The sequence below is a fragment of the Mesoplodon mirus genome (genome assembly GCF_964341445.2).
Source record: "Mesoplodon mirus genome assembly, chromosome: X".
Taxonomy (NCBI): Eukaryota; Metazoa; Chordata; class Mammalia; order Artiodactyla; family Ziphiidae; genus Mesoplodon; species Mesoplodon mirus.
Genome location: NC_138981.1, coordinates 72,891,811 through 72,913,524, shown reverse-complemented (window position 1 = coordinate 72,913,524; position 21,714 = coordinate 72,891,811). Strand labels below are relative to the sequence as shown.

At 32.9% G+C, this 21,714-nt stretch overlaps 1 protein-coding gene across 2 annotated transcripts in view; it reads right to left on the bottom strand.

Annotated features, from left to right (window-relative positions):
• The window catches only part of DACH2 (dachshund family transcription factor 2), a gene marked incomplete at its 5' end in the record, with an annotated part of 679,019 nt that overhangs the window by 155,727 nt on the left and 501,578 nt on the right, over positions 1-21,714 (bottom strand). Inside the window, 2 exons of one of the 2 annotated variants that reach the window (XM_082610726.1) lie at positions 14,912-14,995; positions 17,497-17,632. In XM_082610726.1, the coding sequence (XP_082466852.1) occupies positions 14,912-14,995; positions 17,497-17,632 (220 nt within the window). The remainder of the gene's footprint in view (positions 1-14,911; positions 14,996-17,496; positions 17,633-21,714) is intronic. The other variant, XM_082610727.1, reaches the window with a different exon arrangement.

Below are 21,714 nucleotides of genomic sequence, written 5' to 3'. Positions count from 1 at the left end.
ATAAACAAGACCAAAAGACAACCCTCAGAATGGGAGAAAATATTTGCAAATGAAGCAACTGACAAAGGATTAATCTCCAAAATTTATAAACAGCTCATGCAGCTCAATAGCAAAAAAACAAACAACCCAATCCAAAAATGGGCAGAAGACTTAAATAGGCATTTCTCCAAAGAAGATACAGACTGCCAACAAACACATGAAAGTATGTGCAACATCATTAATCATTAGAGAAATGCAAATCAAAACTACAATGAGATATCATCTCACACCAGTCAGAATGGCCAGCATCAAGAAATCTAGAAACAATAAATGCTGGAGAGGGTGTGGAGAAAAGGGAACACTCTTGCACTGCTGGTGGGAATGTGAATTGGTATAGCCACTATGGAGAACAGTATGGAGGTTCCTTAAAAAACTAAAAATAGAACTACCATATGACCCAGCAATCCCACTACTAGGCATATACCCTGAGGAAACCATAATTCAAAAAGAGACATGTACCAAAATGTTCATTGCAGCTCTATTCACAATAGCCCGGAGCTGGAAACAACCTAAGTGTCCATCATCGGATGAATGGATAAAGAAGATGTGGCACATATATACAATGGAATATTACTCAGCCATAAAAAGAAACGAAACTGATCTATTTGTAATGAGGTGGATAGACCTAGAGTCTCTCATACAGAGTGAAGTAAGTCAGAAAAAGACAAATACCGTATACTAACACATATATATGGAATTTAAAAAAATAATGTCATGAAGAACCTAGGGGTAAAACGGGAATAAAGACACAGACCTACTTGAGAATGGACTTGAGGATATGGGGAGGGGGAAGGGTAAGCTGTGACAAAGCGAAAGAGAGGCATGGACATATATACACTACCAAACGTAAGGTAGATAGATAGTGGGAAGCAGCCGCAGAGCGCAGGGAGATGAGCTCGGTGCTTTGTGACTGCCTGGAGGGGTGGGATGGGGAGGGTGGGTGGGAGGGAGATGCATGAGGGAAGGGATATGGGAACAGATGTATATGTATGACTGATTCACTTTGTTATAAAGCAGAAACTAATAAAATAATAGTTAAAAAAACAGGTCAGACAGTGTCAAAAGTGTTGTAGCTTATCTTGACAAATTTTGATAAGAAGGAAAAATAATGAGAAAGGGATTTCTAAAAGATATAAACTACTAGCTTGATCTGTCTGGTTTGAGATTTGTCAAAATATTCCCAGAAATGCTCTTATAGCCACCACATCCTTATAAGCAGCATCAGACTCTGTTCTAACATGATTTTCAGCTATGGGCAATAGAAATTGAGATATATCTAGTTTAAGTTATTTAAAAACTCCTTGTCATTTTAATCTAGAATGTTAAATTATTGTTATTAAAGGCTGTATTTTGTCATGATGTTTCACAATGGAAAAAAAGAATGACATTTTTTATCTGGAGATATATTTATATTAGAAATATATATGCATAGTATATATATATATATATATGTGTTTGTGTGTGTGTGTGTATGCATATATTTATCAGCGAAAACATCACTGAGGACACATATAAAATCATGCCTTGAACTATTTACCTTAAAAATGGCATGAAAAAGTCTAGTTCACAGATCACAACTGATCCAAACTAGTAATAAGCCAAACAATGTGCAGATGTTATAAAATAACATTGCCTTTTAAAATCTTTGAATTTAATGTATGCCTTGGTTTCTCAGCTCATTGCTTTTGGTTTGTTCACCTCACCTGGATGCTTTCAGTTAATTGTTAGAAAACTTCTGAGAATTAAACCCCATACCACATTTGCCTATTGCTGTTTCAGGTGTTGTGCACTTGTTTTATCTATAGTTCCTTCATCACTGTAAAAAAAATAATTCTTTATTGTCAAAGCAGTATCTCAATTGTACAATATACTTTTCCACTCACGGAATATGTTAGATTAAGATGAAGTTAGAGAACACTTCCCAGCTAATTCTGTAAGGCCAGTTTCCCAATTCATCCTATGAAGTGGTAATTCACTGATACTAAAACTAGACAAAGACATCACAAGAAAGGAAAAAACTATAGAACAATATCAATTATGAATATAAGTTCAAAAAATGTTCATCAAAATACAAGCAATTGAAATTCATCAACATATAAAAATAATTATACATCATGACCAAGAAGAATTTATCCAAGAAACAAAAGTTTAGTTCAACATAAAAAAAAAACAGTGAAAATATCTCTTTTTGCAATGACATGATGTGACATGTAGAAAACCCCAAAAACTCCACAAAAAGCTTATCAGAACTAATAAACAAATTCATTAATGTTGCAGGATTCAAAATCAACATACAAAAATCAGTTGTGTTTCAATACACTAATAAACAACAATCAGAAAGAGAAATTAAGAAAACATTACCAAGTATAACTGCATCAAAAAGAATAAAATACTTAAGAATAAATTTAACCAAGGAGGTGAAAGACTTGAACACTAAAATCTACAAAATACTGAAGAAAGAAATTAAAGACACAAATAAATGGAAGACCATCTCATGTTCAGTAATTGGAAGACTTTTATTGTTAAAATGTTCATACTACCCAAAGTGATCTAGAAATTCAGTGCAATTCCTATCAAAATCCTAATAGTATTTTTATAGAAATAGGAAAAAATCAATTCTACACTTCATATAGAAACACAAATGACCCCAAATAGCAAAAGGAATATTAAGAAAGAAGAACAAAGATGGAGGCATCATAGTCCTGTTTTAAAATTAACCCTAAACCCAACCCTAACACTAACCCCATCCCAAACCTGTAGAAATCAATTGTATGGTACTAGCATAAGTATAGACCAATGGAACACAGAAATAAACCCATGCATATATGGTAAACTGACTTTGACAAAGGTGCCAGGAATACACAATGAGCAATGAATAGTCTCTTCAACAAAAATGGTGCTGGGAAAACTGGATATCCACATGAAAAATAATAAAATTAAACCCTTATCTTACACCATACACAAAAATCAATTCAAAATGGATTAAAGACCCAAGACTGTAAAACTCCTAAATGAAAACATAGGGGGAAAGCTTCATGACATTTGTCTAGGTACTAATTACTTGGTTATGCCACCAAAAGCACAAGCAATAAAAGCAAAAAATAAGTAGTTATGCATCAAATTAAAAAGCTTCTGTACAGCAAAGGAAAAATCAAAATGGTAAAAAGACAACCTACAGAACTGAATAAAAGATTTGCAAACTATATATGTGTTAAGGTGTTAATATACAGAATATAGAAGGAACTACTACAACTCCATTTAAAAAAAGAGAGAGAAACAAATAACCTGATTTTAAAAAGTACTTAGACATTTACCCAAAGGAGACATACAAATGGCCAAGAAATATATGAAAATATTGTCAACTTCACTAAACATCAGGGAAATTCAAATCAATACCAAAATGAGATATAACTTAAACCTGTTAAGACAGTTATTTTAAAAAGATAACAAATGTTTTTGAGGATATGGAGAAATTGAAACACTTGTATGATGTTGAGTGGGAATGTAAAATGCTGCAGTCAATATGGAAAACAGTATAGAGGTTCCCCAAAATTAAAAAAATAAATAACTACTATGTGATGGATTCTGGGTATATATCCAAAATAATTGAAATCGGGAACCTGAAGAGATATCTGCACTCCCAATTTCATTGCAGCATTATTTACATCAGCCAAGATATTGAAACAACATAAATTCCCATCAACAGATGAATGTATAAAGAAAATATGGTATATATATATATAAAATGGACAATTATTCAGTCACAACTAAGAAAATCCTGCCATATGCAACAACATGGATGAAACTGGAGGACATCATGCTAAGTGAAATAAGTCAGTCACAGAAAGACAAGTAGTATATGATTTCACAATATGAGGTATCTAAAACAGTTAAGCTTATAGAAACAGAGAGGAGAATGGTGGTTTGTCAGGAGCTAGAGGGAGGGGAGTGGGAAGTTGCTGTTCAATGGGCACAAAGTTTCAGTTATGTAAGATGAATAAATTCCAAAGATATGTTGTACAACTTTGTGCCTACAATAACAATAATGTACTGTGCACTTAAAATTTTGTTAAGTGGATAGATCTCAAGTTAAATGTTCTTACCACAATAAAACAATAATAATTATTATAAAAAATTTCCTTTAAAAATTTAAAAAATCAATGTAAAGTATTTTATTAGTAGAATAAAAGACAAAAACCACATGATCATCTCAATTGAAGCAGAGAAATAATGTGACAATATCTAACATATTTTCATGGTAAAGCATTCAATGAACTAGACCTAGAAAGAAACTTCCTCAATCCGATAAAAGGCATATGAGAAACCCATTGATAACATTATACTTGATGAAAGACTGAACACCTTACCCCTAAGATTGGAAAAAAATACAAGGATGTCCACTCTCACCACTTCTATTCAACATTGTACTGGACGCTTTACCCAGGGGAATTAGGTCAGAAAAAGAAAAGCATACAGATTGGAAAAGAAGAAATAAAACTATCTCATTTTCCAATGTCATGGTTTTATATGTAGAAGGCCTTAAAGAATCTACAGAAAACCCATAGAGCTAATAGCCAAGTTCAACAAGGCTGATGAATACAAATTAAATATAGAAAAATAGAATGTATTTCTATACCCTAGCAGGGAACAATTCAAAATTGTTGAAATTAAGAAAACAATTTCATTTACAATTGAATGCAAAACATTCAAAATAAAATATGAATAAACTTAGCAAAACAGGTGCAAAACTATGCTCTGAAAGCTACAAAACATTATTGAATAAATTAAAGAGAACCTATAATAAATGGAAACACATCCCATGTTCATGGATCAAAATATTAATATTATGATGGCAATGCACCCCAAATTGATCTACAGATCCAGTATACTCCCTATAGAAATTCCTGTTGGCATTTTATTAGAAATTGATTATGAATTTCTTATGAAAATATAAGGGACCCATGATGTACAAGATAATCTTGAAAAAATAAGAAAAAGAAAACAAAATTAGAGTACTCATATTCCCAAATTTCAAAACTTACTAAAAGGTTACAGTAATCAAGACATTGTAATACTGTCATAATGATAGACATATTGATCATGGAATAGAATTGAGAGTCCAGAAATAAACCCTTAACTTTTATGGTCAGGTGATTTTTGACAAGGGTGCTAACTCAATGGGGGAAATAATAGTGTTTTCAATAAATTGTGCTGGGACCATTGGATACCCAACTGCAAAAGAATAAAAGTAGTTCCCTGCCTAATACCAAACACAAAACTTAACTCAACAGAGGTTATAGGTTTAAGTGTGAGAGCTAAAATAACACTCTTAGATCAAAGAATTAGTAGTATATCTTTAAGGAGTGTGGTTTAATCTTCAAAGATCTAAGGACAGGAGTACACCTTTAGAAAGTTGGTTTTAGCAAAGTATTCTTAGATATGACAACAAAAGCATACGTGGCAAAAGAAAAAATAGATAAATTGAACTTTATTAAGATTAAAAACTTTGTTATGAACAATACTATGAAAAAAGGAAAAAACATCACAGAATGAGATAAAATGTTTAAAAATCATATATCTGACTAGGTTCTTGTATCCAGAATATATAAAGAACTCTTAAAAAACTTGAAATCATCAAAGACAAACATTTCAATTTGAAAATACAAAAAAAAGGACTTAACTAGATATTTCTCCAAAGAAGATAAACAAATGGACAATAAGCACATGAAAATATACACAGAATCATTATTCATCAGGAAATGCATGCCAAGACCACATGATAACACTTCATACCCACTAGAATGTCTATAATCAAAAAAACAGATAATAATAAGTGTTGAAGAGGATGGGGGAGAATTGAAACACTCACACATTGCTATTGGGAACATAAAATTCCGTAGCCACTGTGGAAAACAGTGTTGTAGTTTCTCGAGAGGTCAAATATAGAGTTACCATATATATGACCCAACAATTCAACTCCTAGGTATACACAGAAAACAAATGGAAACATAAGTGAACACAATAACTGTAAACGAATGTTCACAGCAGCATTATTTATAATAGCCAAAAGAGGGAAACACCCTGAATGTCCATCAACTAATGAATGGTTAAACAAAATGTAGCATACATAGCAATAGCATGTATACATAGCATGTATAGCATCCATACAATAGAATAATATTCACACATAAGAAGGATGAACCTTGAAATCATCATGCTTAGTGAAAGAAGACAGCTACAAAAGGCCACATATTGTATGATTTCATTTATATGAAAAATCCAGATTAGGAAAACCCATAGAGATAGAAATCAGGTTAGTGATTTTCAGGGCCTGGGTAAAGGGGAATGGGCAGTGACTACTAATGGGTACAGGATTTTATTTGGTTTATGAAAATGTTCTGGGGTTCAATAGTAGTGATTTTTGTACAACCATGAGAATATAATGAAAAACACCGAATTGTACATGTTACATGGTTGAGTTTTATTATATATGTGGTACATCTCATTTTTTTTAAATGAAGGAGAGATAAAGAGACTTCTGCCTCCAAAAGAGGGAGAAGATATACTTTTTTCTTATTCCTCCCTCTAAGTACAGCTAAGAACCCTGGGCATTATATACAAAACAAATATAAGAAGACTCTGAAGGTGTAGAGAAAAGGTAGACCAGTTAGGGACATTGGAACCTGAGGAATAACACAGTAGTGAATAGCCTGGGATCTCTCTTTGCCTCTCATATCCCTAACTGACTATTCGAAAAGCCAGCAATCCAGAAACACCAATAGGCACAGACAAATCAATCCCCCAGAAAAGTGTGTTCTCTCTAGCCAAAGGACCAGGAATGGGTAGCTGAACAATACTAAAAACTTTTAAACAATAACTGCTCTACTTCAGACAAACACCCCAGAAAAATATGCAGCCCTACCTCCTAAACTTCACTCTTCCCAGCCTATAATGAGCTGTGCCAATGCCCTTCAAACCCCACCACCACTGGTGAGGGTGGTGTCAGAAAAGAAGGCTTAATGGAGATTCAGGACTTTAGCAGTGTTTAGCAGCAATGAGGCCACTCCCTCACACACAGTATCAGTAAAGACTACATGGAGAGTCTAGACTTCCACCTTCTATCTAGTACCCTTTACCATCTTGGGTGATATCAGAGAAGATATATTGGAAAGTCAAGACTTTTGCCACTGCTCAGTAGGAATGAGGTCATGTGCAATGTAAGGCAAGGTCACAAAGGAGAGTAGTAACTCCTTCCAGACAGGGTGGTATCAACAGAATGAGGAGCCTGAATTACTACCCCCACCCAGCACTACTGTAGCACTAGCTCACCCCAGGAATTCAATGGAGGCAGAGTGGAGAATCTGGACTCCCATACACACCTGGTAGAAACGAGGCAGTGTTGCCTCCCTTGCCCCACCAGAGCCGTGTCAGGAGGTGCCTGAGAAAATGCAAGATTTAAATAAGATCCAGAGTTTCATAATACCTAAGATGTCCATGTTTCAATAAAACAATCACTTGTGAAACCAAGAACCTGGAATATATCAACTTGAATGACTAAAGACAATGAACAGCCACCAGCCCTAAGATTTCACAGATGATTTTAAAGCTGTCATTATAAAAATACTTTGATGAACAATTACAGAGATGTGTGAAACAAATGAAAGAATAGAAAATATCAGCAAAGAAATGGAAAGTTACAGCAAATAATAATAATAACAATAATGTTCAAAAAGAAGCAAATGGACATTTTAGAACTGAAAACTAAAATAACCAAAATTTTAAAGCTCAATGGACAGGCTCAATACATAGAGTGAAGAGGGCAGATGAAAGAATCAGTAAACTTAAAAATAGAAAAATAGAAATTTCTTAATCTGAACAAGAGGGAGAAAACACACTTTGGGAAAAAAAAAGAGAGAGAGAGAAAGAGCTACAGGGGTATGTGGAACTATGACACAAGATCCAACATTTGTGTCATTAGAGTCCTAGAAGGAGAGGAGAAAGAGGGCAAGGTTAAACAACTACTCTAAGAAATAAGGTCCCAAAACCTCCCAAATTTGTCAAAAGGCATGCACTTACAGACTCAAGAAGTTGAACAAATTCCAAACAGGATATATCCAAAGAAATCTTCACCAAGACACATCATAGTCAAACTTCTAAAACCAAAGACAAAGAAAAAATCTTGAAAGTAGTCAGCCATTACCTATCAGAGGAAAAGCAGTTCAAACAGCAGTGGGTTTCTCATCAGAAACCATGGTGGCCAGAAGGAAATGGGACAACATTTTTCAAGTGCTGAAAAAATAATCATCAACCCAGAATTATGCATCTGGTGAAAATATCCTTCAGGAATGAAGGGGAAATGGAGAAATTCTCAGATGAAGGAAAACTAAGAGAATTTGTTGCCAGCCGACTTACTTTAAAAGAATGGCTAAAGAAAATTGTCTAAACAAAAAGGAAATAAAAGAAGGAAAATTTGAACATCAAGAAGAAATAAAGAACAACAGAAAGAGAAAATTATGAGTAAGTACTTATGAAACACTTTGAACTGAATGAAAATAAAAATATAACATATCAAAATAAGTAAAACTTAGCTAAAACAGTACTGAGAAGAAATTTTATAATATTAAATACTCATATTAGAAAAGAGAAAAGGGGTAAAATAAATTATCTAAGCTCCCACTTAGAAACTAAAAAAAAGGAGAGCAAAATAAACAAATCAAGCAGAAAAGGGCACTAATAAAGGTAAGAGCAGAAATAAATGAAATTGTAAGCAAAGGAACAATAAAGAAAATCAAAGAAACAAAAACTGATATTTTGAAAAGATCAGTAAAATTTGAAAACCTCTAGCTGGAATGACAAATACAAAAGAGAAGGCACAAATTACCATTATCAGTATTCCACAGATATCAAAAGGATAACAAGGAATACTACAAAAAATACTATGCACATAAATTCAATAAGTTAGATTAAATAGATCAACTCTTTAAAAACACAGACTACCAAAACTTGCTTAATAGGAAAAATAGTCTGAGTATCCCTATGACTGTTAAGGAAATTGAATCCAGAATTTTAAAATATCCCCAAAATGAAACTTTTGCACCCAAATGGTTTCACTGAATAATTCTAACTAAGCATTTTAAAAAGAATTGACACCAATTCTACATAATTTCTTCCAAGAAAGAGAAGAAACCCTTCCCAATTCATTTTATGAGAAAAGTGTTACTCTGACACTAAATACAAAGCCATTGTCAAAAACAGACTGCAGATCAATCCCTCCTGAATATAGATGCAAAATTGCAAACAAAATATTATCTAACCAAATACCACAATGTATAAAAAAAATTACACACCGTAACCAAGTATGATTTATTCCAGGTATGTGAGGCTGGTTTAACAGTGAAAAATCAATCAATGTATTTCACCATATCAACAGGCTAAAAATTAAAAAGAAAAAGTCATACTATCCTATAAACATAGGCTGAAAATTCATTTGACAAAATGCAACACTCATTCGTGATACAAACTTTCAGCCAATTAACAGCAGAGCTAAATTACCTCAACTAGATAAAGAGTATCTACAAAGAAATCTACAGATAATATCATACATAATGTTGGAAAACTGAACGTTTTCCTGCTAAAATCAGAAAGAAGTGAAGGAAGTCTACATTCGTCACTGCTTTTCAATGTAGTACTAAAAGTCCCTGCCATGACAATAAGGCAAGAAAAAGAAATTAAGTTCCCATAAATTTAAAAGGCAGAAATAAATTGATTTTATTTACAGATGGCATGGCCTGAATACATATGTAGGGAATCCCAAGGATTAAAACCAACCAAAAAACTTGTAGAGCTAATAAGTGAGGTCAAGTAAGATGGCAGGATGCAAGACCAACATATAAAAATCAACAGTATTTCTATATACTAAGAAAGCTGTAGTGTGAAAACTGAATTTGAGAATACAAAAAAATATAGTGATTCAAACCATTTATAATTATAAAAACAATGAAATACTTAAGTATGAATTTAACAAATCTTGTACAGAACTTGTATGCCAAAAGCTAACTTTGCTGATGAAAGACAGAAAACCTAAATAAATGGAAAGACATACTGTACTCATGTATTGAAAGACTCAAAATAGTAAAGACGTCATTTTTCCCAAATTAATCTGTAGTTTTAATGTAATTCCTATCAAAACCACAGCAAGGTTTTTTATAGACATATACTATATTTTATAAAGTATATGGAAAAGCCACAGTCTCTAGAATATCCATGAAAATCTTGGAAAAAAAGAGAATAAAATAGAAGGAGTAATTCTATCAGATATTAAAACTTACTATGGGGTTTCAATAATCAAGACTGTGGTACTGGTAGAAGGATAGATACATAGATAGGTAAAACTGAATAAAGAAATAGTCCTGAATAAGTACAGATTACTGATTTTTGATAAATCACCACAGCAATTAAATGAAGGAAGAATAGCCTTTTCAACAAATGGTGCTGGAGCAGAAAAACAAAAAGAACATTGAGTTGAGATAATGATCATAAATGTAAAAAGTAAAACCGTAAAACACAGAGAGGAAACACAGGAGAAAATCTTCAGGACCTAAGCCTAGGAAAAGAGATTTTAGACTTGACAGGAAAAGCACCATAACAGAAAAAAAAAATACAAACTGGACTTCATCAAAATTAAAAAAAAAATTGCTCTGCATATGACCCTTTTAACAGGTTATAAAAATAAGCTACAGAGTGGGGAAAATATTTGCAAACTACATATTTGAAAAAGGACTTGTATGTAGAATATGTAAAGAATTCTCATAATCCAACAAAATAAATACAAACCAATTGGAAAATGGGGAAAATACATGAAGAGAGACATTTCATCAAATGTGGTATACAAACAAGAAGTTCAATATCACTAGCCCTTAGAAAAATGAAAATTAAAACTGCAATGAGATATCGCTACATGCACCTATGTGAAGAGCTATTTTTTTTTTCTTTTTTTTAAAAAAGGACCACACAAATGCTAGTAAAGATGTGGAGAACATGGACCACTCATGTATTGTTGGTGGGGATATAAAAATGATCCAGCCACTCTGGGAGAGAGTTTGGCAGATTGTTATAAAACTACACATACACTTACCACATGACCCAGAACTTGAACATTTGTCCCAGAGAAATTAAAAGTTATATCTACATAAAAACTTGTACATAAGTGTTCCTAGAAGTTTTATTAATAATAGACAAAAACTAGACACAATGAGATGTCGTACAATGGATAAATGGTTACACAAACTCTGGTACATGCATACCATAGAATACTACTCAGTAATAAAAAAGGAAAAACTATTGACACATGCAACAATCTGAATGAATATCAAGGGAATTTTTCTAAGTGGAAAAATGTCAATCTTAAAAAGTCATATACTGCATGATTCCAATTTTAGAACATTCTTAGGATGATGGAATTATAAAGATGAAAAAAAGGTCATTTTCAGGGGTTAGGGATCATGAAGTTCAGAGGGAGACAATAATGGAATAGCAGGAGAGACATCCCTGTGATGATAGAACAGTCCTATATCTTGATTGTGCTGGTGGTTATACAAATCTAGACATGTGATAAGATTCCATAGAAGGATACATGCAGACATACACACCAATGAATTCGTGTAAAACTGGTGAAATTTGAGTAACGTCTGTGGACATAGCAATGTAAAACTTCTGATTTTCATATCGGGGTAAAATTATATAAGATTTTGCCATTGGGGGAAACTGGTTGAAGGGTTTACATAAGATCTTTATGTATTCTTTTTGCAACTTAATTTGAGTCCACAACTTTCTAAATAAAAAGGTTTAAAAATGAAGGTAATTCAAAGAAAATTTCCAGTAAGATATGTTTCTTCTTTCTCTCATTTCTATTTGGAATCACTGAATGGCATAAAATGCACAAAATTATATCTTTCACTTTCCTTTATGTATTTTAATGTCATCATAAAGTTTATTTGTAATGATGTTTATATTTTAGTTGGTCCAATATTTTAGTCTCTCTTATTCAAAAAATATAATATTCATCAGATATATTTTCCATCTTCACCAGGGTCATAATCATTTCCAAACACCTTCTAAAAATGATTTAGTGTAGTATCTGAGATTGTCTCAGGAATAGATTAAGAGGAAGAAGCATCTGATTGAATAGAAAGTATTTACATTATTATAATGTCAATATATAGCCCAAGCCCTCCTCTAAACAGAAATTAGCCTATTTGTATAAAAATAAATATGATAGTACCTATATTTTAGATGAGATATACTTTAGAGTCTTATGATCAAAGGATGTTAAAACTATTAGCTTTTCATCTGTAACCTGTGGACTGATTTAAAATGTAATGTTTCAGTGGACTCAAGTCATGTAATGTTTCAGTAGCTAGATGATAAATTTATTGTTCCAATGTTTATACAGCATTCCAAATTTGATCATCAATACTTCTTGTACATATAAAGTTTTCAATAGATACATTCAATACAAAATGCAAAATATCAAAAAGCCCCTATTCCTGACAGCAGTTTGGGAGACCAGTGGCTGCCAAAGGAAGAGGGTCTTGTTTTGGACCTTTGCTTCCACATGGGTGAAGTAAGGTGGATAGTCCCAAAGTCTCTACTCTAAAGAATCCCAGAACTGATTGCTAAAAATTATGTAACACAATGTCATAACAGGTGATTGATTTGGTCAATTTGTTTGACTAAGTCTGTGGAAAAATAAAATCAAAGGCTTTATTTGATTGACAAGTCAGTTTAGTCAAAATACTTGAGTCAAAACTAAAATAGCAATTTTGGTAAGTCATGTTGGACACAGTAAAAATGGAAATCACTGCATGAAAGCCCAGATCATATAGACTTTGAAATGTCTGCATATGAAAATTAAAGGCAGAATACAAATTATCATTTGAGATATGTATCACAATAGCTGTCACCCAATTTTACAAGGTAGAGTAAGAGGCGGGCTACATGAAGCATACTCTAATCATTTTCTGAAAATTTCCACATAACAGCAAAGCTGGCATTTTACAATTTCCAGAGCTATAAATCATTTTTAAAATCACGATATTACTCAAAACAGATGTGAAAACATATGTTTGCCACAGTTGTATAAACTGCCTACTTGTCAAATTTAATAAATGTTGAGACTTCTACTTTAACTGCATTCCCTTTTAAGAACTAAAATCTATTTGAAGAAAGCATATTTTATCTTAAGTACAAACGTAACTGGTAGACCTTAACATAGAAAATTTCATTTAAAAGAAAGTTTTCCATTATAACCAGAGAAATACAGTTTAACATGCCACTCTGGTCTATTAATGTCCTCACCAGGATGTGTGACCAACCTATTTGAAATGAGTATAACTGTGCCATTCCACAGTAAGAGATTCAGAAATGCCAGTGCATACCACTGTGTATTTTATGAAAATCGGCTACTGTACATCTGTACTATCACTCCAGCTGATTTTTAATAAGACACAGCAGTGTGTACTTGAACACTGCAGCAAACAGGGCAGTTCTAAATGCCATTTTGACTTGTGGGGTTTGCAGTTCTGACAGAATCATATGTATCATGTACAGCTTGAGATTTTCCTAGAAAATATGCTTTACTTCCAAGCTGTCCTTCAAATAGTCATGACTTGCTAGGAAAGAAGTTTCAGGGACAAATTGTTTTTGAGTTATGAATGAAATTTCATCTTTAACTATAATTCCATTACCTGTGTAAGAGTTTGGGTAGTTTAATATACTGAACCTGACTTCCATTCTGACCACTTTTCTGAAATCAAGCATTTATATCTTGGGGCCCCAAAGGGTACAGTCTTTCAGTGTTTGGATAAGAAAAGACAAAACATGTGGCAAGGAAACCAACAATGGATCAATGAAATTAAAATTATACATTATTCCAAATTCTAACTAAAATGCTCATCTAGGTAGGTAGAAAGCAAGTTCAGTCTAGAGAAGAAATAAAAAAAATTCTTCATTAACTCTTCAGATCATGGAGTGTTTTTTTCTGTATATTATGAGCATCTTTATTAAAGATGGAAAAATGCACCCTATAGTGAAGTACAATCAGACCATCTGATGATCTGATAAATTACATGTTAGCTTATGTTCTTTAGCTTAGAGTTACTAACTCATGGTGACAGTAATAATGCATAGCCTATAACATATGCTAATATATTTTCCTTTACTCTTACCTTTACAGCCTTTTAAATAAAGTTGTACTCAGTTTTCATATCAAGGAAGCATGTCTTTGAAATTCTTACTTTCCCTACCTTCTTTAAACAGATATCCTAAGAAAAAATTGGATACTGTGCCGAAATGACACGTTTGTCAGTTGATTTCAAGCCAGGTTGATGTCATACCTATCAATATTATAGGTAAATACCTGATTGGAGCTGCTTGCTAAACTTTCCTCTGAAATGTCCAAATTAGCATATACTTTTAAAATCACTTTTGATTGTTGAAGGGAACATCTCTCCTCTATGACAGCAACTCAAGTTTTTCAAACATAACCATCAAATGGTGATTCATTTAAATATAGTCAACAAAGTGCATACACAATAAAAAGAGAATCAGATGTCTCGGATCAGGCATCATAAAAGGGCTTAGGGTAGTTTCCAACCATAGGCACAGAGAAACTTTGGGCTAATATGTTATTTATAACATCAAATAAACAAGCTTCAGGTAAATATTATTTTTTTACTACTAAAAGAATTTATCCAAAGCCAGTATGGATCTATTCTGACTTAGGGAAATGTGGATACAATATACAGCAATGGGATGTTAATTGAGTTAATATCTGATCTTTATATGTACATCAAATAAGCAAAAGTCATTTTACCTTTATTTTCTCTTTGGAATTTTTTGATGGTTGGTCCATTATCCTGATCAACAATAAGTTCCTCTCTATTGTTGGGCATCATAACTATGAATAAGAGATATAACTGAGTAATTTTATTTCAAAACACCCAAAAAAAAACCAGAAAACCATTACATAAATACCTATTTTACTCCAATAACAACATGAATTTTATACACTTCTACTTCTAAACAAGTGAAAATATTTTTGTTGTTCTGATGATCATAAAATTTAAAAATCAATAAGCTGCTTAATCATATGAATTTTAAAGTATAATTAATACATAGTACATATATAATTTCCAACATATTTTCTTTAAATCATTTAAAATATTTCCTCTTTTGAAATTCATGTACAACTTAGTTATTTACCTCCATAATTAATGATATATTTCCCAAAATGCTTCAGAGAGAATTTTGCACTTAATCTCATGAGTTTAAAATAATTATGAATTTAGTTTACTTTGTAGTTTTTGCAAATATATAGCAAAATTAATAGATAAAATATAATTTTCTGGTAATTGTAAGTGCTTCTTTGCAAGACATATTGAAAGAGGAAAATCATGTCAATTTCAGTTTATCATTTAATTCTCTTTAGTTATATTTTATTAAAATGTTATATAGCACTATCAATAAAGTATGGTCACTTTAAACCAAAAAATCATCAAACCTTTTAATTCACTTATAGACAATCTCACTATCATGCTTGGACAATTGTGGAATGAGCATAGAGAGTATAATTACTGCTGGTGGAATAAGAAATGTTTTATGTTGTCAAGATTTTTTTATAACATTATATTGCTTTGGATATAGTTTATTTCTAAGTATGACATCTCTTATGATATGTCTATTACAGAGTATACATATTTCCCTGTGTGCTCTGCTTTTAGCCAGCACTCAATAAATAATTATCTCTCTTTTTCTGCTCTACCGCCCTCCCTCATCAATACAAAGATTATCCTAATAGAAGAATGTATGTTTCTTGATTCCTTTATGGTCATCTGGCTACCCCCACAGGTTTTGCTCAGACTCCCTTGAATCTGTTGCACACAATATTGTAACTAGTAGGTTAGTCTGTATCCACAAAACAGAGTAAAGTTAGAAAACCTCTGTCACCTCTTCCAGGAATTAAATTTACTCCCTTATGGCCATTAGCTACAAGTTCTAATTCAGTGGTTAACTCTGGCTGCACATTAGAATATCCTGAGAAGATACTGAAAAGCAAAACAGAACACTCCTTCTAGGCTCTATTCCAGACCAGGTAAATGAGACCCTGAGCATGTGGTCTGGGCATCCAGATTTGTAAGTGCTCCATAGGCAATTATAATGGGGAGCCAGATTTGAGACCCACTGGGCTCAATATGAAGCTAAATAGTAACAAAGAATATATAATATTGAGAAGCTAAGTGAGACTTGGATGAATTTCCACAAGAGAGAAATCATCTTTGTCCTTCCCCACCACAAATCCAGAACCTAACACCTTCCCTAATCCCTCAAATTCCTTTCCTCCCCCATAAAAACATTATTTTGGAGAGTCTTGAAGCAATCACTCTTATGAAGTGTAAAAATTTAGAGTTTACATTAAAAATGTCCCTATAGTAAGACTAAAAGAAGAGAAGATATTATTTTCCCTAAAGGAAATGGATACTTAGGAAATTGGATTGTGTAGGTACAGAAGATTAATGAAGATTTTACCTAGCTCACTTGGTTCATACTTATTATAAACCAAATGAGAATTTGTTATAGCTGAATGCACTGGGTAATGTCTGTATACCTGAGTAGGATCAAACATCAGGAGACGATAAGCAATCAAGGTAAAACCACACAGAGAAAATTAGCGCTTATCCCTCACATTTCCTTAGCGCTTTAAATTTCTGAAGTGTTTTTTTCTACATATTATTTCACTTGACCTCATAAAACTCCAGTGCAATAGGCAGAGCAGTAATTATATCCATATGTTAGGTAAAGATAGTCATTGTGGTTAAATGACATGCCCAAGATCTCATAGCTAGTTAGTGCCAGACTGTGTCTAGATTCAAGTCTCCAATATGCCAGATCACTGACAATAACATTATAATATTTCTGGAATAGTGTCTGTGGTGTAAGACTTCTGAAACAATAAAAAAGAAACGTAGGAAAAATCATGTTAAAATTTGTGATCTAAATTGCTGAGATTATTGCAAATCATATATTGATTCACTTTTTAATCACTCTTACATGATCAACTGTCCACAGGATATTTTATCTTCCATTATTCAAAGGGTGCTGTGAATATAGCAAGTGATTTGTATCACACTAGCTGCCAAATACCAGCATATTGAATTAACATATGCTCTACAAAAATCCCATCAAATTGTTCCTATGAGATCCAGTGATACAGTAAATGAAGCCTCTTCCAGAGAACAAACTTCTAAAACCTTTTTTGTTGTTCATATTGCTTCAGTAATAAAGAATCACCACTTTTCAAAAAGCATCAGTTCCCCCAGGTTTTTCTCCCCTCTCTATTGCCTAGTGAAGAATTTCCTGAAAGATTATCTTTCAGTTCCTTGCTTCAGGTGAGATACTCACCCATTCTCTCTGAATGGTGATCCATCTGAGAGGGAGAGCTGGACACGCTGCTGCTGGGGTGAGTGGAGTTCTGGCTCCCAGGGCGATGACTCTCTTCCAGAGAAGGAGCAGGAGAAGGACTCTCTGGGATCCGTTCCTTACACGAAAGGAAAAACAAAAGGAAATGTCATCTTGCACCAAGTTTTTCACGTTGGTGGAGACCATAACATTTGAAATGTTGACCTCTCATCCTGAAAATGCATACATTCATAATACTTGGTCTTAAACACATATCTTCAGACAAAACCATATGTTTTGTTCTTGGGAAATTAATGGGATGTTGTGAGGGTTAAATAAGAGAGAAAGATGGAAAGGCTCAGTGCTATGCCAGATACATGGTAGAGCTCAAGAAAGGTTAGTTTCCATTTCCTTTCCTAGGAAATTCATCAAGAATTACGAAGTGAAGTGACTATTGTTAGTGAAAATTTGTTATTGTAAGCTTCTACACTGATATAATGTTCAGACCATAACCTGGAGGGTGAGCTTACTGTCTGAGTAAGAAGATCCCCCAAAGGTAAACACCTGGAACCCTGGAATAAAACTTACAAATAGTGGCGTCTGGTACATGTTGTGTCTTTCTGCACTGACAAAACTTATGGCACTAATATACTTGTGATCTATCAGACCTTAAGAATTCATGCTGAATTTTGCAAACAAAATAGTTTGACAGTCACAGGACACTATGATGGGTTTTTGAAACTAACACTAAGACCTATCAATATCAGTTCATTAGTATTGTTTAGATTTTTATAGTTTTAAATTACGAATTTGAATAAAAATAAAATATTTCTTTTATATATCTCAACAGTAATGGTTATAGTTCTCAGGACTTTTGTGATAATGAATATTGCTAAAAACTCTGAAGTTATTCACTGTGCTTATGCATCACAAACTGATGAATAAATCTGAAAATCATTTAATTAATTTGATTAATTAAAAAAACACATTGTAGTGTTTATCCATATATGCAATAAATGTGACTCAGTGATAGACATGCTGGGACAGAGAATGTTTATTCTATAAAATATTTAATTAATCCATAAAAAATTTCTTAATTTAAATGTTCTGTGTAATTATGTGTAATTACAACCTCAGTATTCTAATCATAACATTAAAAATTAGTTTGTCAAATATGTGCTTATACATTTTCACAATGATTTTGCACAAGAGGCCCAAAACAGATAAACTCCTTAAAGAAAAACTGCTAATGCAAAATTAATATTATGAGAGTTAAAGGTTATTATTTCATTAGTGGAAATTAACATTTTGCAATGTCTATCATTGTAGCAGACAGAATAGTACCTCCCCGCCCCGCCAAAGATGTTTAGTCTGTATCCTAAGAGCTAGAGCCTGTGAATATGTTATCTTACATGGCAAAATGGACTTTTCAGATGTGACTGAGAACCTTGAGATAGAGCTATTCCACTGGATTATCTTGGGGGCAGAAAGGAAAATCAGAGGAAGATATGATTATGGAAGAATGGTCAGAGAGATAAGCTGGAAAAGGCAAGGAAATCGATTCTTTATTAGGAGCTTACAGAAAGAAATGCACTCTTTCCAGCAGCTTGATTTTAGCTCAATGATAGCCATGTCAGACATCTGACCCACAGAACTGTAATATAATAAATTTGCATTGTTTTAAGCTACTTAATTTGTCATAATTTGTTACAGAAGCAATAAAGAACTAATACAGTCATCAATGTAGTATGTTCATTTTTAAATGGTGTTTTATATATTATTATTTAGCATTTAGCTAACATTTGATAATTTTAATGAAATGAATAGTGGACTTTGAGTATATTAGCTGCAATATGATATAGTTATTAAATACCAATAATTGTAAATATATACTACACCTTAAAGGCTCTATAACTTTTGTCATGATTCAAAAACAATGTTTTAAGACAGAGAAATATATATTTCATTTATATTTAGTATACAGTTAAGTATACAGTTGCAATACTATGTACACAGGGCAAGATCAAAAGACACATATAAGCAAAGCAGAATAAGAGAATCATTTTTTCCCAAATAATTATATTTGTATTTTGGAGGGAAGGTATGGAGATGGGCAGTAAGTTATATATAGACTTTATACCACATCGTTTACTTTTTGAAAAGACTAGTAGTTCATCAGCTGTGAAATTCAACCTAAAGTGTAGTGATTAAAAATATAATCCCTAAATAGCATGTGTACATACACACATGCACCCCAACGAAAGGAATTTCATATATGAGGTCAAAATTATTTTTTTGATTTTCACTGTTGTGTAGTTTCAATGATTCTATGCTAAAATATGTCCATTCAGTCTTTGAATTCTAACATTGGATGTTTGCTGAAAAATATGTAATTTAATAGCTATGTTTATCTCTAATGGACCTGTAAGTGAATGGATAAGGACAAAGTACAACAGTTACTGAGCAAAAATAGAACTGAACAAACAAAATCACTGTGTAGTGGCAAACAGGAATAATACACAGCAATATATGCTGCCATAATAAAAATGGAAAATTTGGGGGTGGTTCATAAAGCTGATGGTTTGGAAAAGCAAGAGAATTCAAGTGACAGTGATACTTGATCTTGCTCACCCTGCTTAAAAAATGAAAGCTCATGCTGAATTTAAAAAAAAAAATTGGAAGAACATCTACACAAATAGAAAATACTATAAATAATGAGAAAAATGCAATGCTATAAAGAGGAATCCTCCAAAATGTTTAAAATTTTCATATGAACAAATAATATGAACTCAAATAATTTACTCTTAAACTCTTTCTTTGACATTTTGAACAGTACATTAGGTGGAAAAATAAATTAACTTTGAAAACCTGACTTACAGCTACAGTAACATTTTCCATAAAGTCATACTTCTGCTTTAATATTTTGTAGCCTGCACTTTCCAAATTCGATTAAGCTTCAATTCATTGTTATTGTTTCTTAAGACCTCACAGAGGTCAGACATTTTTCACCATGTAAACAACATTAGATGAATCCAGTGCCTTATACTGATTAAGAATTAGGTGGGTTAAATATATATATATATATATATATATATATATATATATATATATATATATATATATCATGGGCTTCCCTGGTGGCGCAGTGGTTGAGAGTCCGCCTGCCAATGCAGGGGACACGGGTTCATGTCCTGGTCCGGGAAGATCCCACATGCCACGGAGCGGCTGGGCCCGTGAGCCATGGCTGCTGAGCCTGCGCGTCTGGAGCCTGTGCTCTGCAACGGGAGAGGCCACAAAAGTGAGAGGCCCGCATACCTCAAAAAAAAAATCTGTAGGAAACTGGGAATGTTTAATTTCTCCTAAAATAATGAATAGTTCTATAAACAATTTCTACTTTGCAAGTAAACAGATCCATTTTTCAGCCCTGTAATCAGTATGCATCTATTTAGCTACTTAACTGTAACGTGTTTTGGTTCATTAGGTGGCTACTGTTGTGGCTCAGCCTAGTTAACTTTTCACAGCAAGTTAATCTGTTTTATTACAAATGAGAACACAAGTGATAATGTCTTCACCATTTGCCAAATACAGGTTTAACAGTATTTGCAACAAATCAATAAGTGCGTTTAAAAAGGAAAATTGCAAATCTATAACTCCAATCATTTTACTCATTGATGACTTAATTTTATTTGGTATTTAGGACTTTTACAACACTGTTACTCTTCCTTTCATTCGTGCCCCATCAAAAACAGCTGTAGCTCTTCTGAAGCACTGCGGAAGTTTTCTCCATATTCAGTCAAAGTAGCAAAGGAGGGGGATTTCCAAAACTAATACATACTTACCCAATCAATCCCCACTTTCCCCTGAAATTAGTTAAATTATCTGCAATAATAACTCAAATTCTAGCATGTACTTACATAGTTCAAGGCTTGTGCCTAAGAAGAAAGAGTCATTATAGAAAACGTTTTTAATTAGTACCTATTATTCCCTCTTCTATCACAATGTTTCCCTTTTTCGGGGGTACATATGGTCAAAGGAGATGTTCATCATATTAAATCATTTGAAAGTACATTTGAACCTTAATCAAAACCAGGGTCAAAGCTGAGAATAATCAGTTTTATACAAGGTTTAACACAGTTATTTTGGTATAGGATTTAGTTTGTTGGCACTAAGGTATCAAGTCTGCCCATATTCATGGAGATCCTTTATTCATCTCAATGTATT